The sequence below is a fragment of the Dothidotthia symphoricarpi genome, assembly GCF_010015815.1.
Source record: "Dothidotthia symphoricarpi CBS 119687 unplaced genomic scaffold P153scaffold_1, whole genome shotgun sequence".
Taxonomy (NCBI): domain Eukaryota; kingdom Fungi; phylum Ascomycota; class Dothideomycetes; order Pleosporales; family Dothidotthiaceae; genus Dothidotthia; species Dothidotthia symphoricarpi.
In genome coordinates, this window is record NW_022985008.1 from 580,689 (window position 1) to 602,778 (window position 22,090).

Consider the following 22,090-nt stretch of genomic DNA (forward strand, 5'->3'; position numbering starts at 1 on the left):
GAACTTGATCTTTGATGTGTACATGGATATGTACAACGCTTAATCGCTTCCCATTTGATCCTAGTTTGACTGCAATCACCAACACTCTAATGAACAGCGAAGAATTTGGTCGATTGCAAATGACAAATGCGATGTGATTGAGCTATGGTTTGGTAAGGTGCATTCGCCTATTCCCCGTGATCCTACGCGAAAAATACCTATCCATCCGTTTTGTAACCCCTTTCCCGTTCCGATGTCCCGTTGCAAATACCGCCCAGGACAACCTTCTAGTCACATATCCATGCGCCTGACAAAGTCTCAATAAAACGCCAGCCAGCCCACACATACATAATATTATACAGAGTGCCTCGAGTCTCGATGCTTCTCACCACGTAGTAGGCACCTTAGAATACTCCTCCTTGCTAATCCTCAAGTCGTCAAAGACCGAATCGTCACCTATTACCAGTTAGTCATGCGAAACGAAATCAAGTAAAGATGAAAGAAGAGTAACGTACCATGCAGATGCTGAACCCTCAGTTCGTCCTCATGCTCCAGCTTCTCCAGCTCCTCCTGCGGTGTCTCTTTATCGTGTTTCTGGTCCTTGGTCGTGGGCTCCATGCCCGCCTCGGCGTCCTCACCGATGAGCAGGATTTGGCAGTACTCGTGGTCGAGATGGTGGGGCTTGACTTCGGACCAAGCTAGGTTGCGGAAGGCTTCGATGATTCTGTGCGTGGTCAGTTCGCTGAACATGTCATAGTTGTTTTGGTATGAGACTTACTCCTTTGAGAAAGCGGGCTTGTGGTCTAATTGAGCGCTTGCGGGGCCACTGCGCTCGGGGTTCTTGACACTGACGATGAAGCTGCCTTGGGACTTGATGCCGAGATCCTCTTGCACTTGACCTAGCTCCGAGGGGATTGTGGTCGAGTAAACGAGATGTGTAGTCGCGTCTTCGGTGCGCGTAATCGCATATACACCCTCAGCAACAGGCGTGACGGGGTCGTTTTGCCGCGTGCCCTGCGTCTTGGTCTCGTAGGCATCGCCTTTGAAGAAGTTGTCCTTCAGGTCCTGGATTGTGGTATTTGCCTTCTCGACAAACGCCATGAACTTGTCATTGCTGGACTTGGGAAACACCTTCTTAGGCAACGCCATTAGACGGTTGTTCTTTAGGTCTTGGAGAGCGCCGTCGCCGAGTTTTGCGCCGGTAGGGAGAGGTCGTAGGACGAAGAAGGTTCGTTGCAGATCGCCCACGCTTGAGGCATCGTCGATGCTGACGCGGTTGCGGGTGAAGAAGTAGATGACACCTTTCTCGAGGATGTTCGACGGCATCTGCTTTTCGCGCTGGGAAGACTCTTCGATCGCACCGTCGCCAATGGCCTCTGGCTTCGATTCATCGGCAGTCTTATCTTCCTGTGACTTGCCATCGGTCTCTGCTGTCTTTGCCTCGTCACCGGTCTCGGCTACCTTCACGTCGCCATTGGCCTCTGAAGTCTTCGCGTCATCGTTTGTCTGTTCGTCCTCGGTGTTGTTGTTTGCTTCTTCGTCCGCGTTGTTGGTCTCTTCGGCCTTCGCATTCTCGTAAGCATCCTCTAACATCTCGTCGTCGACTTTTGTGTCTGTTTTGGCTTCTTCTTCTTTAGTCTCGACTTGCTGTTCAGCTGGCTTCTCTTCAAACGCGTCAACCTTCGCGTCTTGACCCTGCACAGCTGGTGCAGTATCGTTCACCTCACTGTCTTCTTGTTTCTTGTCGCCAATCATCTCCTCAATGGTCGCTTGCTTCTTTGCAGTCTTGCGCTCACGCTTGGGAGATGGTTCACTCTCTTGCTTCCTCTTCGTTCCAGCGACAGCATTCTGGCCCTTTGCAGGGCTGGAACTGCTACCATTGCGTGTTGATGCGCGTGTTCCTGCCATGATTGCTGATTGATGAATGTTTGAGGAGAGTCTGCAGAGAAATATGCGAAAGTTGGGTGTTATGAATGAGGAATTCAAAGATAAAGGGTGAAATACAACGAGGATACAATGCCTCAGGGTCGCCTCGCGTTTAAGGCTAAGTGAGTCCTGACGTCACGCGTTTTCGTGCCACCACCGCACGTGCTGAACTCTAATTACCAGAACGAGACGCGATCAAAAGGGATGGCTAGTTGCACAAATTGCGTCACGACAGTGAGAGCTGCGCATGATGTAACTGGGCGTTCTGCGCATACGTATTAGCTTGCAATCTCTCTTTCCAATCCTGTAGCCTGTTGCACGTACTTTGATAACTGATTGATGACTTGAAAGATGGCTTCATTATGGCTCTAGCAACATTGAAGTGTGACCTCCACTCCTCGCAAGTATTTGGAAGCGACTAACGCCAAAGTTTGCTATCCTTCATTGTTATCTTGCGATGTATATTAATGGCCGTGCTTGTCCCAAAACTCTCTGATGCCTTCAGCTATGCCATCGGGACTTGGCTTCTCTGCGCAGACGTCGGGAGTGAAGTCGAACTCGTGGATAAGATAATCGCGAGTAGTTGGGCCGATGGTCACTATGAGAGTATCTCTTTGACTAGTGATAGGTTTGGCTTTCCCGGTGTTTGTGTCCAGGAAGCCCAGGCTCTCGAGCATGGCTTGACAACCAGTCGGAGAGAAAACGACAATCCATTGAAGTTTTGATCCGTTCTCTATATTGTGTCGCCAAATTTCCGTAAAGTTGGCTTTGAACGACATCATTTCTCCAGTTTCGTATATAACTAGTTCGTCCACCTTGGATCTCCTCTGTACGTCAAGCTTCTCTGATTCAAGTGTTTTAGGTATAATGTCCCTTCTCTTATCGCCAACAAGAAACAAAATAGGTGGTTTCGTAGCCCCTGCGTGTATGCCATTGTAATGCTCCAAGATGAAGGCCGCCAAAGTTTCTCCATTACCTGTTTCCTCACCCAGAATGGGACAGCGCAGGTTCAGCGACCTCAACCCACGTGCCGTGGCCGGTCCAACAACGTATAATGGAAAACTCTCGGGAAGCAACTCGTCCACAGCATGGGTGCCTCTTTCTCGGAGCTCCTCAACGATCTGGGTGAAGGCTTCCACAGCACGCTGAGAGGTGAAAATCATAGCACCGTAAGTGGCAAGTCCCTGTTGCGACAATGGTACAAGCCCCCGACTAGCGACATAACGTCGCACCTCGTCTAACGCAGCCTGCTTGAATCGGTGCTCCAGAACAGGTACAAAGACGGGCGCGTAGCGTTGATCGTCACATGTTGTGAACAGCTCTTCGTATGTGTCTGTTGGCACTGATTTGGTTTTTAGTAGGAGTATAGGGATCTTGTCTTCTGCCATTGGTGTCGTTGATCGTTGAAAGGTCGAACGCAAGACGAGAACAACGTTGGGGTTTTAGCGTGCCAAGGTGGATTCACGACCTCGAATTTCACTCGGTCCCTCGATCTGTCCCCAGCAATTATAAAATTTGACCGTGCTCACCCTACTCCCCGGGCCACACTCTTCGCACGTCGCATCGACCACTGTACTCGACCGATCTATACAATTGACCACCGACATGGCCGAATTCGCGACTCCCTCCGCTGCACAGGTGGCTACCGCCGATGCCTCTGCTGCTCCTCAGGAAAAGCAGCAGATCACCAAGCCTGAGAAGCCCGATGAGGAAAAGTACAAGACGGACCTCGCACAGGCGGAGAAGGAACACACCGCTGCCCAAGAAAAGCTGGTGAGTAACCCCGCCTCCACAACTCTGTCCATGCACTCAGCGCACGAGCCGTCGGGTACCTGCGTCGCAACAGACCCTCTCTTGTCAAATTTACTGACGGTGTAACAGAATGCCTGCAAGGCGAAGCTCGACCTCGCCCGCCCTAACAATAAGGACTCGCCCAACGGAAAGCGCCAGCAAGAACTCAAGACCGAGTTGAATGCGATCCGCACAGCCCAACAGGGCAACAAAGGCTCGCGCAACGCTGTATTTGAGAAGATCAAGAAGCTCGACGAGCAGCTCAAGTCGCGATTGGCTGAGCTCAAGACTGCAAAGGGCCGCGTCAACTTCAGGTCTGTCGAGGATGTCGACCAGGAGATTGCACGCCTCCAGAAGCAGGTCGACAGCGGCATGATGAAGCTAGTGGACGAGAAGAAGGCCTTGTCTGAGATCAGCAACTTGAACAAGACCCGCAAGAATTTCTCCGCCTTCGACTCGCAGCAAAAGGGCATTGACGACATCAAGGCCCAAATTGCCGAACAGAAGAAGACACTGGACGACCCAGAGCAGAAGGCGCTGAGTGAGAAGTACACCAGGCTCCAGACTGAACTTGATGGTCTCAAGGGCGAGCAGGACGAGGCTTTCAAGAACTTGAAGGCCCTCCGTGAGGAGACTGACAAGGCGCGCGCTCTCCAACAGGAGAAGTACCAGGCAAGGAAAGAACTCAAAGACACGTACTACCAACAGAAGCGTGCGTTCGCCGACTACGACTACCAGGCTCGCAAGATCCGCAACGAGAAGAAGAAGCAGGAACAGCAGCAATACCTGGCCTCCAAGCGCAAGGAGGCTGCCAGCAGCCGCCTTGAGGAGGCCAGCGCACCCGCATACCAAGACGAGATCAACTCTACCGAAGGGCTGATCCGTCATTTCGACCCATCTGCTCTGCCTGCTAAAGAGACCGCTTCCGCCAGTCAATTCGCTGCTTCCGCACAACGTACTGTCGACGATGCTGGTCTCAAGGGCACTCGTGTCTCCAAGAAGGACCAAGAGGAAGAGAGCTACTTCGTTGGCACTGGCGGCAAGAAGGGCAAGAAGGGCAAGAAGGGCGGCGCTGCTCCTGCCGTGACCAAGTTCAACCTCAACATGGGTATCATTGCGGAGTTGGCAAAGGTTGGTGTCGATGCTCCCTCGAGCCAAGCTGAGGTCCCTTCCACAGTCGAGAAGCTGAACGAGAAGCTTGCGCACTGGAAGAAGGACCAGGACCGCAAGACTAAGGAGGTGAGCTTGCCTGTACATCATGCTTTAACCAATGCTAACAATGCACGTAGAACATCGCCAAGGCGCAGAAGGAGATCGAGCGTCTCGAGGCGGAGGAAACCGAGGGCACCAACGGTACCAGTGACTCTGCTCGCAAGCCGGCTCAGAAGAACGTCAACGGCTCGTCCCCATCCGCCGAGCTCAACCAGGAGAAAGACGGTGCTACAGATGCTGCTGAGGAGCTCCAGAAGGCATCCATCGAAGACAAGGAAGAGGAGGCCACAGAGGCATAAGCTATGCTGGCGAGATAAGCTCAGTAAGGATAATCAGTTCTCAAAAGTTTGGCAATCTACCTGGGATATCGCATTGCCTACGGTTTGGCATATTCTTCTTCTTCTTTCCAGCCTGGGATACGGTTCTCGCAGGTATGTTTATGGGATAACGATACGGCGTCGATCTTAAGGTTTCACGATGTATTTCTATGTTCTTTAGAAGTATCAGGAAATCTTGATCGGGAGTATATTTCTTTAATGTCTAAGTTCAAACGTTCCAATCCCATCTTTCAATATGAAGTGTTGATATGTGAGATATTGTAGGAGCTTGGGTTGATGGCTTGTACACATGATCGATCCTGATGGTAATATAAAGATAATCGTTTTACCTTCACTGTTGACTTATTGTTAATGTGGTCGATCACGATCTACATCTGCTATCAGATCGCGCCATTTCCTCCTAGTGAATTGTGGGGTCTTCCACGAGGGTCCTTCCGAGGTGACATTCGACTGACGTCATGAAGTCTGCCCAGACTAGGTACAAAACGCGTCGTACCGCCCCTCAAACACACCACTACCCCGCTGCACATTGTTCAGTCAAAGGTACACGTTGTTCTCGACTGATTGAACCCCACCAACTGACACTTTCCTCACAGCTACCGGTACATCAAACTCTCACATCATCACCATGTCTTCCTCCTTCAGCAACACAGACACCGGCTCCAAGGCCGCCGACCCCTACACAGAGAAGAACAAGGATGAGGTTTCCCTCAAGGACAAGGTCGAGGATCTCTTCACATTCATCGACAGCACCAAGTTCTGCTTGATGACCACGCATGCCACAGACAGCGATCTATTGGCCTCAAGAGCAATGGCCTTGGCCGCTAAGGTTTGTCGGCCCAAGCCTCAATATGAGTGTTCCAGCGTCTAATCAATGAGCAGGAAGGACACGGCTTCGACCTCCTCTTCCACACTAACACTGAGTCTGGCAAGACGGATGATCTCAAGGATGACTCCGTTATCAACCTCGGCTTCATCGACTCTTCTGGCCAATGGGCTAGCATTTCCGGTCACGCCTCGATCGAGACCGACCGTGCGATCGTCAGGAAACACTACTCTCCAGCTCTCAAGGCGTGGATTGGCGATCTCGGCGACGGCAAGCACGACGGCGGCCCAGAAGACCCGCGTATTGGCATCATCCGTGTTAAGGCTCAGACTGTCCAATATGCTGTCTCAAGGAGGACAACTGTTGGCGGATACGTCGAGTTGGCGAAGGGCATCGCGACGGGCGAGTCCCCAAGTGTGAATAAGCTGAGGCACATCGACGAGGCCGAGATCAAGCAGTGGAGGTCGCAGTAGATGCGTTCCTATGAAACGGAAGAACCACGAAGCATGAAAATACGAAACGGGCATAAATAGAACCCTTTCCAGCGCTACGGTGCAAAACCATGTGTATTTAGCATGAGTGTAATGCATAATGCGTTCGATAAACAGACCGGCATATCTTTTGTGTGTTTATGTAACACAGCCAACGCAACCATGTTCTCAGATCTCATATTGTTGTCAGCACTTTTGCACCCGATTATGGCAAAACAGAGCTGTTCTCGCAGCAACATTCGCTTATGAGGCAAAACTTTCGGCGAGAAGTGAACGGCGACAGAAGCATGACGTCACACTTGAGTGCTTTCACATGCAACTTTACACATACATCTTCGCCTCAAAAAGTATTGAACACCCCCCGATTTTCTGCCTGCGTAACAACCTATAGTCACCCAAATTCTAGGATGGAGAATCCAGGTCAATATTCTCCCCAGATCGCAATCCAACGATCAATATATTAATGTCTCCACAGTGAAAGAAATCTCGGGCGTGATTCACCTTCTCACGCAATCACCTCCCTCAATCCAACGCGAAACAATCGAAACATACTTCACACCTAATGCTTCGTTCACACACCCATTCTGCCGGACAGGCAGCTGGGGCTCAAAGTCAGGACTCAGCTCGCGCTTCCTAATACAGACCATATACCGGTGGTACAAAATTATGAGTCCGAACATTGACATCACAGTGCGGTCTGTCGGTAAGTAATATTTCATGCATGCATGCTGATGCAGCTGTAGCTGACGAGCGCGAACAGCCTTTGATGAACCCAACCTTCTTCTCTATGTACAAATCTTCCAAATCTTCCGCGCCTGGATTGTGCCCTTTTACTACGCGCCCGTCAATCTAACCACAGTCATTACATTGCAACGCAATGAGGGGGATGGCAAGTACTATATCGCGGAGCAGAACGATCTGTATCAGGTTGATCAGTTTGTGAAGTTTGTTGCGCCGGGGTCTTGGGTGTTGGTGTGGTTATTGCAGTTCTGGGCAACGTTTTTCTGTGTGCTGGGTACTGTGGCCGGAATTCCGATCACTTGGGTCGAGGAGAATTGGTTGGGTTACGTGGGTGGGAATATTAAGAGGAATGGTAAGAGGCAGAGGGGTGAGATGAGACGGTTGGATGTTGTCAAAAAGCAGTTCTAGGAGTGACTGAGCCGGGTAATAGTATATGCAATATTGAAGTAATTACTATCTATAGGAAGATCAGCTAGTTGTTGAAAGAACTGCCAGAATTAGCTAGGCAGACATAATGCCATGTAAACATTGATCTTGCCGCAGACCGGGCTTTTGGAGAGAGAAGGAACCCAAGAATAGAAACAAGAGTGACAATGCATCAAACGCATACTTGCGGAGGTTCGACTTTAAAGTACTAGCCTGCAGCTCTGAACGCCACTGAGATATCACGCTTGCATAATTCGCTCTTGACTTCCTCTTTGGGCTCAACACTTGATGGTCACTGGACTCATTCCAGCCACCATATCACAGTCTGCATTCGAAAGGGTAGTAACATTTATTAGCTCACTCCATGCAACTTCGAGAGACTCATGATTGGGCTGTGCTCAGGATGCCTTGCATACAACACAGCCTTGTACCACCCTCGTACACAAGGCTGGAACACGGACAAGATTGAAAGCTTATGTACTATCGCTTATAATGAACACTGTGTCCTTGAACGAGAGCGCAAAACAACCTGACAAAACCGTCTGTCACGACGTGCATTGCCTGAAATTAGAGGTACGATGTTGCGACAACGTTCCGGCAGCAATTCACCCACCTTTATCAACTTAGTCGATTCTGATCCTCGGGAATCTTACGAGTCCACAAGGACTACAGACAGCGGAACGGCTGTTGTACGAAGTCATACGTTTACTTCGCCCGCTGAAGATTCTTCGTCGCAGTACTTACGGCCTCGCGAAGGGCACAGCGCAGATGCCACAATAGAACAGCTCTTGCGGGTTGACGAAGATCAAAGTGAGGATGCTACGACTGAGCAACATACAATCTCCAACCAGTATCCATCAAACGCCATTCCCAAAGAGAAGGCTGCACATGTTCCAGCGCAGACATACACCGAACAACCCAAGATGTGGAACCCCTTCTGGTTGCGAAAGAGGTGGCTCATCTCGTATGCTACGCTTTTCGGTGTCTTGGCCTTCGCGGTGCTTGCATTGTATCTTGTCTCTGTTCGCTTGAATGGGCTCGGAGCCTCGAAGAGTACAACAGAGATGATATACCTCTGGAGGTTCTGCCCCACAACAGGTATGAGCATGCCCTTTCCATTATTCCCAACCCTACTGACTTTTTACAGTTCTTGTTGCGGTACTTGCGCTCTGGAACCCTGTGGATTACTTTACTAGACTACTCCAACCTTGGTTGAATCTTTCGAAGGGTCCTGCTTCTGCGTCCCGTACTCTTTTTCTGGATCTTGTGTCGCCTCTACAGCCGGTGATACTTTATTCGGCAATCAAAAACTTTGAATGGCCCGTTGTCTTGACGACGATTGTTGCAATAGCTTTGACGGCGATCGTGAGTACTCTTCTTCGCAAGCCAATCCATGTAAGCTGACCAATACCAGAAAATCATATCCACTGGTCTCTTGACTATACAATCAACGTCTTTATCTGTTTCAAACTTTACCCTCACGAAAACGGCGACTTTTGATGCAAGCCTGTGGAATAGTTCGTATCTGGATACTGAGGCCGTTTCATTTTATAGCGGGATTCACCGGGAGAATCTTACACAGCCTCCATGGACAACGGACCATTTCGTGGTGGAACCTTTCACCCTTCCTGCCGACGATGGAGTTCCTTCGAATTTGACATACGCAGCCACCACCAATGGTGTCTTTCCCGGGCTCGATTGTGATGAAGCAAAACTGACTCAAGAACCCTCATATTACAACGGAACGACTGAGATGCGAGCCAACATGACATTTCGATCCAATTCTTGCGAGACTCGGGTCATCCTAGATCTCGCAGACGGCACACAAGCTTTTGATCGGCAGTATAAATGGGCCGGAGAAAATTATGTTGGTGAAGTCCAAGCGATTGATTGTTCGGGCCAAACTCAGTTTCTTGTCACTGTGACACAAGCAAATAAAAATCTTAAGGTCACAAACTACAGGTGAGTGCTATGCTCCAAAAATAGGAACTCTATTGAAATTTGCAACAGTGCTTTGATATGTCGACCATTCTACCGAGTTGAAGATGTTACGGTGCACGTTGACGAGGCCGGACAGCATCGTTACGAATATCCGACATCATCTGGCCATACCAATTTTCAGCTAGACAATCTTGATCCTACTACAGTATTTGCCTATGTAGTAAATGCCTCGAGAAATGCGCCATTGCCTTGGGTTGAGCCATCTGGCAACATTACAGAAGGGAACTTCGCATTCCTAACTCTGGCCGCCATTTCATTCACTAAATCAAACCCGGGAAACTCATATCTAAAGCCCCTCCTGGACGTCCAAACTCTCAGTAATTCAGTATCCAATACATTTGCCGGAATATTCTCTTTGCTGGTATATGACCAAATGCTTCGTCCACAACGAGATTATATTCAAGGAAACTCACATTATTCGGAGGACCGACTGCATGTTAAGAAGTTACCTACCGTTATGATAGTTGTTATGTTTCTGTTGTGCTTGATCTCTACCACAATTCTGCTGTTTGTCAAGCCGGTCGACGTCGTCACATATGATCCGAATAGTATCGTTGGAATAGCAACAACACTTGGTCCGATTCAGGTAGCGAATATCCTGGATCAACCACACTTTAAGAGCGCCATTCAAGCTCTCAAAGGCCACAAACTCTACTCTACCACCCCTGCTTCCAGACACTCACGCGTACATGGAACTCGGTTCGATATTATTGTAGACCCAAGCTTCCAGGATGAAGAACTCAATGTCAACAACGGAGGATCAGGATATCCGAAAAGATCTGCTTGGTGGTGTCCATTCACTTTAAACATTTGGGTAAGAGTTGTGGCAATACTTCTCTGCTTAGCGACGACTGTCGTTCTGGAGATCTTACAAAGGAACTCAGACCACTCTCATGGCTTTGCAGAGGTAACTTTGACTGGCAATGGCCATTTTTGGGTAACGGTCGTTCCCGCCCTCTGGATGACAGGTATAGCACTACTGTACTCATCTATACACTTCAACATTGCTCTCCTTGCACCTTACCATACTCTTACGAGCAAATCAGGAGCGACAGCAAGACGCAGTATCATCACAGACTATCTTGGTAGTACGCCACTCTTCATACTCTTTCAAGCTATACAGAAGCGACATTTAGCGACAGCAATATCCGCTTTTGCCGCTATTTTGGGTGCTTTTCTTACTATCTTTGTGTCCGGCTTGTACACTACAGAGCCATTTACTACCAACGTGGATTTCGAGGTCCAACGAGGTGATGAGTGGAACGTCTCATGGCCTTTTGCAGAAGGTGATAGCTCTGCAGGTCAAGCGCTTCAGTTTATCACATGGAGGAACCTTTCTGAGCCACAGTGGACTTACAACGACCTCGCCTTTCCTTCTATATATCTTCCAAATTATGCTGAGAATGCCACTCTCCAAGAGAAAATCACCACTGCCCTGCCGGCGCGACGGGCTGTGCTCAACTGTACGGCGGTGGGACCAGCAGACAATGTAGTCAGCGTCTCCTCTTATGGTAGTGCGATGATATACACCAAGGTCCTCAACACGTGCTCTGGAGGACCTGGAAAGGAGCTGCCTCTTCGCATCTCCAAGTTAGATATACCTACGTCATACGGTGGTTCTATCTCCCAACTTCTGTTCGACCCTCGTGGCACATCTGCGACATCCCTCGACCCAAATCCAGACCATCCATCATACAACTCTGATGACCAAGCCTGTCCTTCTCTGTCGTTCTTTTTTGGCTCCTTCCAAAACGTGCCCGTGCAGCCCGAGACCAACTATACTTCTCCGCCTCTCAATTTGTCCTCTACAGAAGCTAAAATCACAACTCTAGCCTGTGCCCAAATGATTCAAGAATTGGACACAAGAGTGACATTCCTCCTTCCAGACCTATCCATTGATACTTCAACCCCACCACTTCCTGACGAATCTTCAATGCGCTATATAGGCGGAGTGTACCAGTTTCCAGTTGTTGCTCCCCTACAGAGCACCTTTGACGTCCTATCATCGAACACCACGTTCAAGACAGATACATTTGATCTGGGTACTTTCTTCGCTGCAGTTGTGTATGGTAAAGATGGGATACCGGCTCCAGAGATCGTTGGCGAGGAAAATATCCCACGTCTGATCAGCGGAGTCAGCGACATGTATGGCAGGTATATGGCTCAAGTGATGTCGCGTAAGATGCGGACACTGATCAACCCTAATGGTCAGAATCAAACGTCGAAAGCATCGTTGACGACACAGAAGTTTCGCTTGGTCCAGCATCCAGAGGCAAAGGTTGCGCTACAAGCACTGCTAGGAGTTATGATGCTTTGTGGTATACTATCTTGGGCGACGATGAGAAGAGTGAAGATATTGCCACATGATCCATGTTCTATAGCCGGTACAGCTTGCTTCCTGGCTGGGCGCGAGTTCTGGGGTGAAGATGCTACAGGAAGTAAGGAGCATTGGCTTGAAGATCAGGTATTTCGTCTGGAGATGCGTGGTGATAGATTTGGGATTTATGCTGGGAACGCTGAAAGTGGACGTCTTGTCTCTTGATACTTGTGTTTGTTCGCTATTGTTATATTGACCTCTTCCGAGCTGTGGTGGCGTGGACAATGTAGACTATCAAACATTGTGGACTATTAAACAGTTTATATCTGACTAGAAGCAAAATGATGTGTTTTCATGTCTCCTAGAAGAAGACATACAGATGCGCGATAATCTCTCAATACTGAGATACATCAATACCCAATACTACACAAGCCAAAGCCTACCCAAATTTGACGCAACCCGAAAACCTCATCTACTCAACCTTGCTCTCGAGACTACGACATCTAACACACAAGGTCGCCAACTTCACCATACCCTCCATACCACCAATCGAGTCTAAGACATCCCTCGATGCCTCGGTTTCACGGAACTTCTTGTGCGCATCAACGCCAGACCAGCCGATCAAGGCCATGAGAATTGAGCCTTTCTGTTCTGCGTCACCTCCTTTTACCGGGAAGTCGTTCTCCACGCCCCAGCCGTAGCTCACAGATTCGACGTCGAAGGATTCGCCAATACCATTGTATACAAACTGCTGGAGCTGCGTAGCGGTTACAGTTTTCTTGTCGGGTGAGATGTCTGAAGGAAGATAAACGAGTATGAGTTCCGTCATAGGGGATAGCAAAGGAGAAGATGACGTGAGAGCAACGTGCTTGGTGAATTCTCCATGCGTCATGATATCATACAGCGGTTTGACGGCTTCTTGACCAAATATGGCGTAGTTTCAGTCTTTGTTCAGTTCGTCATGTTCAGGTTGCTCACGACTGGGCAAACTCCTCATGCTCCTCGACCGAGTTGAAGTCGAAGAAACACCATATTTTGGACGGATCTTCCATCTCCAGGCCCCAATAGACCCGCTGTGGGCCTCCCAGAGCGGCGGTGACGGCTTGATAGACTCCTGTCAGGGATCGACCTTCTTTGGTAGTATCATCCATAACATTGATACCGGGCTTGACACCCATACAACCGATCTCGGTAACAGTCATCTCGATTGGGAGTGTTGTGAGAGTTTGGCTGTAGACAAAGAGAGCAACGCAAAAATATAGGTTTGTGATATAGCATAATCGCTTCAAAAATATCTCCCGTCAACTAGGCTGCCATATCTGATGTGATACCTAGTACTTATTCTCTGACGGAAAGGTGTCTCCGCGTTCAAAGAGGTAGGCTGTAGCAAAACCCGGTGTGGTAGGCCTAGATTCTGGACAGATAGATTGTTGCGTGTTCACAGTACTTGCTGAAGTTGTAGTTAGGCACGATTCCTACATGCTGATCAAAACAAAGAGAGTAGAGGTAGCAGTTCAAGACATCACGGCACACGGCCAAGAGGATCGAGACTAAAGGATATAGATCAGCGATCAAGAGTCAGGATGGAAAATTACTAATCAAGTCTAAGGAGTTATATTTGGCTCTAAACAAAATCCAGCCACCCTCTTCGTGAGATGGAGGGGTTCGAGTTCGACCTGTGGCCGCCTGATTCCTTTGCAAGGCGGTGTTCAAGGTTATTTTTAGCACAGCCGAGAACTCGCCGAGGCATGTCGTCAACCAACATTACCTGGCCGTCAATATCACCGAGAAGGAACCAATAACACCTCTCTTCTCCACAGATATCGAGGCTCTCAATGGGCAAGGCAACAACCAGAAAGATAGAAATCTCTGCCGACTAACCGTATGCAGCAAACCCACAATTAATCGCCGTACCTTACAGCTTGCATTAATCCTACCCGTACAAGGTGGTATACCAACGTCGAACTCGCAGCACACTCGTGCCTCACTTCTAAGACTCACGTCATAAATCTTGGGATTTGCGTATGAAGATTCGACGTTGATACGAATGGGAGCGAAAATAGAGTGAGGTCTGAGTTGTCGTTAATATATCTCCTTAAAAGGTTGTCCAATTGTCGCGTGCGGGGAGGATATTAGCGTACTCAAGGCGTGTGCAACCATCGCGATGTGTAGTCAGTTGTTGTTGTTGAGGTGTTTAGTTTTACCGTATGACATCAAAGCTGTATTTTGTGTCATGTTGAAAGGCGTTAGTTGGGCCGCGATGTACACCGTTTGGACGGCGCAGTTTCTAAGGCGGGCTTTCCAATACTCTTACGCTGAATAGAGGGCCTTGTGATGTGACCTTGCCAGGATGTCTTCGACGTGCCGCATCCGAGAAAAAAGCACTCAGCGAATAGCAGCGCTCGTCTTCTCAAAGCGGCTCGCGTGACAGTAGTATCAGGCGAGCACTGAAGAATCGCAAGATGCATCCCGAGATTGCTAGATCATCTTTTCCTTGCATGCCCTGCCGCTCGTACAATTTTCTACCAATGGAACCGCGGAACACACCGGATGGACACAATGCCCTTGTGGAGGGCTTTCCAAAGCTGCAGAAACGTTTGAGCATGTACTAGGGATAGAGATTGATTGCCCCATGGGTAGAAGACGCCGGTGTATTTTGCGCGTGAAGCGAAGGCAGCTGGGCCGGCAGCGGACGGGACTAGGATACGAGGCTTGCTTCTTGCTAGTCTGCACTTTCGTATTGAGTCGGAGTTGGACTTTATATAGGTAGGATCGAGGCAGCAAAATCCTTGACAGTCACTGCCACTCTCCTCCTGCCTCTCGCTTTACATTGAACGTCTCGCAGTCTTGCTTGCGTTTGTCATTCGTTCCTCGGTTTCTGGTTGTGTATTGTCGATCGGTTCACAGCGCCTTCGCATATACCAAGTAACCATACCACACCATCCATTCGCTATCTCACGCCAAGATGTCGCTCAGACTCTTCTCACTCGCTCTTGTCGCAACCGCAACTGCTTTCCCATCTCAACCGCTAGGCAAAGCGACGAGTGATGATGCCTGCAACCTATGTCAACCAGAAGGCGCCACTGGCACCAACCCACCGGCCGTCGGCTCGGATCTCAGCTCGCTCTACAATGAAGTCCTCGCATCTGTCCAGGGTATCAGCTTCCGCAAACGATCCACAGAATCCCTTCAGGTTCGCCAAACAGAGGGATTTTGTTGCCGACAAACTCTGGACTGCGTGAACGTGCAGAGTGTCAACATTCCCATGTGCTACGACAAATTCACTACAAACTTTGCCTTCTCTGATGGCTCGTACGGATCCCTGACAACAGGAGACTACACATCCAGTGGTTCCAGCGCGAACCTGCTCAGTGGAGAGTACACCTCTTCCAGCGGAGAGAAGGGCAACATCTACGCGAACGCCCCACAAGCAAAGCCTAACACCGCGACCATGTCGAAACCTCCGCAATTTACGGGTACAGGTGTTGGAGGAGCCCTCCCAGCATCCGAGCTTGGTTCTGTCATCATATATACAACCACTATCCCAGCTGTGACTCTCACGGCCGCCGCGATACGGGCAGGAACAACTGTCACAGAAGCGACTACGATTCCAGCTCAAACAAGTGTGGTGACGAGCACAATCGGAGCAACTGCAGCAAACACCGAGGCAACTGCAGCGAACACCGAGGCCGCTGCGACGAGCGCTCAGGTCTCTGCATCGAGTTCCGGGACACCTGTGACCACCACTGTGGCAGCCGCATCGAGTTCTGCGGCAGCTGAGCGGTCGGTGGTCGATTCGAGGCAGATGCTTGGAATGCCGCTTTTGAGTGTATTGATGTATGCTCTCTACGCGTTGTGAGAGTGTCTCGCTAGGTGTTTGGTCTTCCAGGCTCGCGTCAGCGTAGTTTGTGTGTCGGCTGTTCTTATGTATAACGACCGAGATGTCTTCATATAATGTTTGTGGAACCATAGATTGGGTGTCTGATTATTGTTGGGAGTATATACACTCGGGAGGCTGTGTATCTTGATTCGAAGATGGCACATGTCGTTTGAGCGTTGATGATCTCCATAGTTAGTTAAAAACGCTTGATTAATAGTAATCTTTGAGAACGTCCTTGATTTTCACCACCTCCTCATAATCCACCTCTTCGCCAGACTTTGTGATAGCAGCCGAATGCAGCCAATCCACACCGGTCTTTCTTTTAAGTTCCAGTGCATTGATGCCCCTAACTCCACCACCGAGAATAAGTTGAATCTTTTCTCCATGCGTCTTTTGTAGTACTGCAACTCTTTCAGCACCTTGGATTGCGTTCTTCATTCCCCCGCTCGTCAAGATGCTTTTGAACCCATACGCAATCACAGTCTCCACCGCCTCATCAAGATCCTCAACCTCGTCGATGGCGCGGTGAAATGTGCACGGTAAGGGATCTGCCAACTGGACCAGCTCTTGATTACGTTCGTCGACACGGTTTGTCGAGTCCAAAATGCCGAATACAAAGCCATTCGCCCATGATTTGTGCAGCTTTATATCCGATTTCATTTGCTCGAACTCAGCAGTACTGTAATTGAAGTGTCCTGCACGAGGTCGAATCATAATGTTGATCGGTATCGTTATTGCCTCAGTGATGTTGTTACGGGATGTGATGGAGGGTGTCACTCCGCCAGCTAGGTAATCATCGCAGAGCTCAATGCGGTCGGCCCCTGCTTTCGTGGCTACAGTGACTGAAGCAAGGTTGAAGCAGGCTATTTCGAGCATTTTGATTGCGACGGAGGAGGTTGAACTGGCGGCATATATGATTGATGATTACATCATGTGGAGCGCTTTACCTGTTTGAGTTAGCCTAGGAACATGCTAAGTCGTGTGCCTTCTTTTTGGACTGTTCTTACTCCCCACGACAATTCATATCTGTTTGGGCGATTACCTCGCTATATAATAACCCTGCAACCTCTGAAACTTTTTACTTCTCATTCTTCCACACGTAGTCCAAACTCAAATCACCGATGCTCATCGCAGCTTGGGGCACCCACAGTGGCAATACTTTCCTATCGCAGAAAGCAACCAATAGAGAACGGGAATCAATACTTCTCTTACCAGTCTTAGTAGCCAGTATAGGCAACACAGCAGAACTGAAATTCAAGTCGTCCAGGCTTGTATTCGACTGCCCCATAACGTAGATTTGAGACTTTTAACGAACGGTCCCTGTTGAAAGATCTTAAAGGTTAATACAGAGAGAGCCAGGAGATTCTGATATTTTTTATAAGGTTATGAAGAATTTATGTTAACTGCTACCATCATCACAAACAATCGCCGAATCAGCTTGGAAAACCGATTCCTTCTTAACTCGTTCTGTCACTCCTCATATTGCGATAACAACATGTACTATCTTATCATCTTGACTATCACTAGGTGTTCACGTCTTTCTAGAGGAAGCCTCTCATTCCTCATTGCTCACCGCTCACTGCTCAACACTTATCAATCATCACTTCACTCACCACTTCACTTACTACCTAGCCTCATCGCGACAACACAGATTCCTTGAAGCTTGTTCCAGCGGTCGCAATATGTCTGTAGAGATGGCCTATATAACCCCTAATCCGCCACCTAATCCCCTCGCTTTGTTACTTTCTGTTCTATCTTGATAGGAGTGACTTTTTTCTTCCAACACGGTCTCGATTCGTGTCTCCACACTCTAGTTCAAACATCATATTCACACACGTCAATGGCTTCAACATCAACCTTCACGACTGAGGGGCACAAATCAGTATACTGGCCTATCCAGTCGTTCGCGGTCGGAAATGACTTCAAGTCGCAACCAGAGATTCTAACGCATCTCCTGCTCGACCGTGCGAATTGCGAGTTTGGTCTTCTCTATCCACTGGACTCTGGGGTAGCCATCATGGCTCAGTTTCCTGACAATGATGAGCCCATTTACTTCCAGGTTTCAGGAGTATGCGCAGCAAGTTTTCGATGCAACAACACATGCAAGAAAGTTTGCATTTTAATGCAGAACTTTCAAATAGACCTTGAGTTTACTCTTGCCGAACACGCGCAAGATTTCCTGCAGACCCTAGAACAACTGGCGACAAAACTTGGTAATCTCTATTTCCAAGTCTACGAGGTTCCGAAGTAAGTATAGTTTGAGCCTAGCTGCACCATGAGCGGATCCTAATGCCAACAGCAATGTTGCTTTCACCAAGGCCGAGTTCAGCATGCAGAAGATGGGCTACATCAGCTCGGTGCCACAGTCGTGGGTGGTGGTGCTAGACTCGGACACTTCTGAATGGGCCCGGTATGTCTGTGTGTAGCTATTTCCAAGATCAGAAACTAACGTTAGTAGGATCTACAAGACGAACAAGTGTTCTGACTTCACTGTCTTTGCCGGCAACAAGTCCTTCCCGGTTCACCGTATTCTGTGAATATGACGACTTGCTTGCAAACACTCATGCTAACAATGAGGTTCAGGCTCTGTACACGATCACAATACTTCGACGCAGTCTGCGATGGCTGCTTTACGGTAGGACCTGCTACGCTTCATCTGATATGCAAATAGCTATACTGATGGTTTACAGGAGAGCGAGAGTCGATCAATTGTGCTCCCCGAATCGGAACAGACTGTGGGCACGATGCTCGAAGAGATGTACGACGTCTACAATCCCACCACCGGATCATTGTTCACGGGTTTTGCACTTCTTCGTGAGATCGAGAAAGAACGCATCATGAGAGACTTGCTCTCACTGTTCGTCGCATGCGATAAGGTCCGTTCATCATCCATTTACGAAGTCATCAACTAATACAGGCACAGTACAATCTTGAGAAGATCAAGCAGAAGACAGCCGAAACTATCATCGACCGACTTCCCTTCGTTGGGGATGCGCTGAACATTATCGACATCGCAGCATTCGTCTTCAACGATCAGTTCCCGCAGATGGACCGTGGTCTTCGCAAAGCCGTTATCATACAAACATTGGCTCGGCTCCCCGCGATTACCAACGATGAAGACGCCTGGGAAGAGTACATGCGCCACGGGGTTGTTGTCAGGGCCGTTTCTACTCAATACTACGAGACGAAGGAGCCAGTGATCATGACGCCTCCATCGACGCCAGAGAAGGTGAATAGGAGTACAAGGGCGATGCTTCGTAGCGGCAGGGGTTAACTATGTTGAGCGATGTCTGTGGAGATGACATGGTTTGGCGATACCAGAGGGTCTGATGAGCTTCGATGTTGGACGTCGAGTACTGGATTGGGAATGAACGTATTGGAACACCATGGGTACGAAGATGAAGATGAGTTTGGATGCGTGGCTAGGCTAGTTGCATAAAGGCATCGATGCGTTGCTACTTGGACTTGTCTGGCAGAACATGTCCTCCTTAGGTAGACTTGCGCGTTGTCAAGGGAGAACTCCTTGGTTAGAGATATTTGACCTTGAAATTGGATAGTGGTTCTTAGCTTTTTATGCATTCTACAACAAGAGTCAGTTCTCAGCAGGTAACAGTTCTGTTGTGAATCACTTTGATATCGCTGGAGTTCTCGAACTCCACACGTGCCCTCGCGTCGCGCTAGTCTCGGCTCGTCGTCGTCTTGTACTTATACCTTGACACGTCATTTCGCGTCCCCACCAGCATGCGAACACCCCTCTTCACTTCCCTTGCACCTCAATGGCCCTCGACGTGGCTTCGTCAAACGATACGCCCTTGAAGGCCGCGTCAAAGCCTCTTCAGAAGCTTCCCGCTGAGCCAAATGTCCTTGAAGTCGTGTTTGGTTCCCTCCTCATAAAGCCATGGTACCCGTCGTTCTATCCAGAAGAGCTGGTCGGAAGGAAAGTGGAGCGCTTATACGTGTGCCAATGGTGCTTTAAGTATAGCAAGGAGTTGATGGCGTTCTTGGGACATCTGGTGCACTCGCCTCGCGCACAAGATCCGTGAGACCACAGCTAATACATGCCTAGAAAACATGTCCCCTCCGCTGCACTCCCCCGCCTGGTGTGAGGATATATACAAAAGACAACTACTCGCTCTACGAGATCGACGGGGAGAAGCATAAGCTCTACGCGCAGAACCTCTCCCTCTTTGCAAAGCTCTTCCTGGACACGAAGTCCGTGTTCTACGACGTGACAACATTCCTCTATTACCTCCTCGTCGCGCACAATCCTACACCCAATATTCCCAATACCAATCTGGGCGGAGATGGGACGGCGCTGCAACACCAAGTTGTGGGCTTCTTCAGCAAGGAAAAGATGAGTTGGGACAACAACAATCTAGCGTGCATCCTGGTGTTTCCGCCATGGCAGAAGCAGGGCTTGGGGCAGATTCTCATGGGTGCGAGCTATGAGATGAGCAAGAAAGAGGGAAGGTTGGGCGGGCCTGAGAAACGTACGTACACATCTAACTCTTGATTGACTACACTTGTGATTGCTTTGGCTAACAGTCATTACAGCTCTATCAGACCTCGGTCTTCGAGCGTACACGCACTACTGGTCGCAAACGCTCGCGCGCACAATTCTCGGTTGCACCTCCAAAAAGATAATCACTGTTGTTGACCTGCGCGAAAAGACTTACATTACACCTGATGACATGATAGCAACATTGCAGGCTATGGATGTTCTAGAGCAGAAAAAGAGGGGTGGTGCAGAGGTGGTGATCAACAAGGCGAGAGTCAGGGCGTGGGTGGAGAGAAACAAGATTGATTTGTGGAACCCGGTGGATTCGGGTGCTTTTATTGTGAGGGAGAGGAGTAGGAGTCAAAGTGAGGAGTAAATAGGATCAGGATCAGGATCATGGCGTTTTGGTGTGAGATAGATACCCCAAATTCAATTCATACAGCAAGCGGACATGCAAACATTCGACTCAAGTGCAAAATCGTAATTCCAATTCGACGCCATCCAAATGCAGCTCATGACGAAAGAACATGGGGGTATTCCCTCTCTACCGAGTCCAAAACCTAGCGCCAGAACGCCATTGCAACTCTCCATCCCATCTTATCCCATCCATCTAGGGTTCTCGCCCTTTCGAAGCAAAACACAACCTCCCCAATCCACTACTTCTTCTCTCCACCCCCCAGATAGCCAACCACATCTCCACACCTCTCCAACCGCGCCCTCGTCTCCGGAAGTCCCTTGTTCAACCTCGCCAGCCCCTCAACCGCCCTCTCCCAATTCTTCTGCACCTCATCCTGCCTCTGCATAGCCAGCATCACCGCCTCGTCCCCAAGCGCCTCCTCCTCTCCACCGACCTGCCCCTGCTCCAACCCCTGCATCTCACTAACCCACTGCTCCTCGAACCTGCGCGCCGCCACCGCCGGCGTCGCGCGCCTATGCTGGCTAATCTTCGCAACAAGCGCATCCCTCTTCAAGACAGCACTGCCCAGCCTCCCCCGCAGCTTCTCATCAAACGCCTCAAACTCGACGCCCTCGACTTCCAGCTCCTGCTGCGAAATCACGCCCTCCATGCGCTCCCCTGAGTCGCTCCATGCCTGCGCCGAGGCCACGACGTCGATGCCGTTGATGCTGATGTTGTGCCGCATGCCCTGCAGGACGTGCGCGACGAAGGCGTCGACTAGGGCTTCGACCTGGGTGCGGAGGTCGTCGGGCTCGGCGGAGTCGGTGACGGGCGGGAGGTGCAGGTTTAGTTTTTGGAGCGCGGCGGTGCGGATTTGGGTTGTGAGGTAGGTGAGGTCTTGTGGGGATTGGAGCTCGATTTTGCGGTGTTCGGGGTTCATGGTGGGTGGGTGGTTTGTTGTGTGGTGGGGGTGTGGGAGGGGTTGTGGTTGTGGTGATGTGGTGGGTTGTGCGCTGTTTTGTTGTTTGTGTTTTGGTGGTGTTGAGATGGAGATCGACGCGCGAACGCTTATCGATTGTGGTGCGCGCCGAGGTGTGGGGCACCGCAGCGCAGCTGTCCCTTTAGGTACTCTGTGAGCGAAGCAGGCAATGGAAGCACGCACGGCAGAGAGTTGCAGTCGGAGTTTGAATTTCTTGATGCAAGCAGTGTTCTAGATCATACAAGTCGTCCACCAGATAAACTCGGCCAAAGCAGATGACCGATCCAA

General features: G+C 49.6%; 10 protein-coding genes across 10 annotated transcripts; 6 read left to right on the forward strand and 4 right to left on the reverse strand.

The window, feature by feature from the left end:
* Positions 1–364: 364 nt before the first annotated feature.
* On the reverse strand, positions 365–3,293 carry P153DRAFT_279863 (tetrapyrrole biosynthesis, uroporphyrinogen III synthase; the record flags this gene model as incomplete). Its single annotated transcript, XM_033663045.1, has 5 exons — positions 365–435; positions 495–703; positions 758–1,542; positions 1,660–1,852; positions 2,395–3,293. The coding sequence occupies 5 exons, from the start codon at positions 3,291–3,293 to the stop codon at positions 365–367; spliced, it is 2,157 nt and encodes a 718-aa protein (XP_033528944.1).
* A 159-nt stretch (positions 3,294–3,452) lies between these two features.
* Positions 3,453–5,576, forward strand: P153DRAFT_305048 (uncharacterized protein). The gene is made up of 3 exons (XM_033664588.1): positions 3,453–3,678; positions 3,787–4,935; positions 4,986–5,576. Exons 1-3 carry the CDS (start codon positions 3,511–3,513, stop codon positions 5,205–5,207), a joined length of 1,539 nt encoding a protein of 512 aa, XP_033528945.1. The 5' UTR covers positions 3,453–3,510; the 3' UTR covers positions 5,208–5,576.
* A 298-nt stretch (positions 5,577–5,874) lies between these two features.
* Positions 5,875–6,545, forward strand: P153DRAFT_279452 (uncharacterized protein; the record flags this gene model as incomplete). Its single annotated transcript, XM_033663021.1, has 2 exons — positions 5,875–6,075; positions 6,129–6,545. The coding sequence occupies 2 exons, from the start codon at positions 5,875–5,877 to the stop codon at positions 6,543–6,545; spliced, it is 618 nt and encodes a 205-aa protein (XP_033528946.1).
* A 132-nt stretch (positions 6,546–6,677) lies between these two features.
* Positions 6,678–7,744, forward strand: P153DRAFT_4623 (uncharacterized protein). Its single transcript, XM_033673211.1, has 3 exons — positions 6,678–6,983; positions 7,039–7,266; positions 7,324–7,744. The coding sequence occupies exons 1-3, from the start codon at positions 6,809–6,811 to the stop codon at positions 7,710–7,712; spliced, it is 792 nt and encodes a 263-aa protein (XP_033528947.1). The 5' UTR covers positions 6,678–6,808; the 3' UTR covers positions 7,713–7,744.
* A 564-nt stretch (positions 7,745–8,308) lies between these two features.
* P153DRAFT_380376 (uncharacterized protein) lies at positions 8,309–12,273 on the forward strand (the record flags this gene model as incomplete). Its single annotated transcript, XM_033669925.1, has 4 exons — positions 8,309–8,828; positions 8,878–9,095; positions 9,145–9,692; positions 9,741–12,273. 4 exons carry the CDS (start codon positions 8,309–8,311, stop codon positions 12,271–12,273), a joined length of 3,819 nt encoding a protein of 1,272 aa, XP_033528948.1.
* An 18-nt stretch (positions 12,274–12,291) lies between these two features.
* P153DRAFT_391896 (uncharacterized protein) lies at positions 12,292–13,250 on the reverse strand. Its single transcript, XM_033671104.1, has 2 exons — positions 13,027–13,250; positions 12,292–12,963 (listed from the first exon to the last, which is right to left on the reverse strand). The coding sequence occupies exons 1-2, from the start codon at positions 13,043–13,045 to the stop codon at positions 12,521–12,523; spliced, it is 462 nt and encodes a 153-aa protein (XP_033528949.1). The 5' UTR covers positions 13,046–13,250; the 3' UTR covers positions 12,292–12,520.
* Positions 13,251–15,013: 1,763 nt separating this feature from the next.
* On the forward strand, positions 15,014–15,907 carry P153DRAFT_352544 (uncharacterized protein; the record flags this gene model as incomplete). The annotated part of the gene is made up of 1 exon (XM_033666386.1): positions 15,014–15,907. The coding sequence occupies one exon, from the start codon at positions 15,014–15,016 to the stop codon at positions 15,905–15,907; it is 894 nt and encodes a 297-aa protein (XP_033528950.1).
* Positions 15,908–16,138: 231 nt separating this feature from the next.
* On the reverse strand, positions 16,139–16,804 carry P153DRAFT_329017 (uncharacterized protein; the record flags this gene model as incomplete). Its single annotated transcript, XM_033665370.1, has 1 exon — positions 16,139–16,804. One exon carries the CDS (start codon positions 16,802–16,804, stop codon positions 16,139–16,141), a length of 666 nt encoding a protein of 221 aa, XP_033528951.1.
* Positions 16,805–17,768: 964 nt separating this feature from the next.
* Positions 17,769–20,877, forward strand: P153DRAFT_419241 (histone acetyltransferase MYST2; the record flags this gene model as incomplete). Its single annotated transcript, XM_033672176.1, has 9 exons — positions 17,769–18,175; positions 18,228–18,338; positions 18,387–18,461; positions 18,512–18,563; positions 18,619–18,804; positions 18,852–19,157; positions 19,669–19,941; positions 19,995–20,418; positions 20,483–20,877. 9 exons carry the CDS (start codon positions 17,769–17,771, stop codon positions 20,800–20,802), a joined length of 2,154 nt encoding a protein of 717 aa, XP_033528952.1. The 3' UTR covers positions 20,803–20,877.
* On the reverse strand, positions 20,865–21,900 carry P153DRAFT_362324 (uncharacterized protein). Its single transcript, XM_033667104.1, has one exon. The coding sequence runs from the start codon at positions 21,761–21,763 to the stop codon at positions 21,083–21,085; it is 681 nt and encodes a 226-aa protein (XP_033528953.1). The 5' UTR covers positions 21,764–21,900; the 3' UTR covers positions 20,865–21,082.
* Positions 21,901–22,090: the final 190 nt, after the last annotated feature.

Coding starts and splice junctions, on each gene's coding strand:
- P153DRAFT_305048 (XM_033664588.1), top strand. CDS start 3,511: ATGGCCGAATTCGCGACTCCCTCCGCTGCACAGGTGGCTACCGCCGAT. Junction 3,679..3,786: donor CCGCTGCCCAAGAAAAGCTG/GTGAGTAACCCC, acceptor ACGGTGTAACAG/AATGCCTGCAAGGCGAAGCT. Junction 4,936..4,985: donor AGGACCGCAAGACTAAGGAG/GTGAGCTTGCCT, acceptor CAATGCACGTAG/AACATCGCCAAGGCGCAGAA.
- P153DRAFT_4623 (XM_033673211.1), top strand. CDS start 6,809: ATGAGGCAAAACTTTCGGCGAGAAGTGAACGGCGACAGAAGCATGACG. Junction 6,984..7,038: donor TTCTAGGATGGAGAATCCAG/GTCAATATTCTC, acceptor ATGTCTCCACAG/TGAAAGAAATCTCGGGCGTG. Junction 7,267..7,323: donor CATCACAGTGCGGTCTGTCG/GTAAGTAATATT, acceptor GAGCGCGAACAG/CCTTTGATGAACCCAACCTT.
- P153DRAFT_362324 (XM_033667104.1), bottom strand. CDS start 21,763: ATGAACCCCGAACACCGCAAAATCGAGCTCCAATCCCCACAAGACCTC.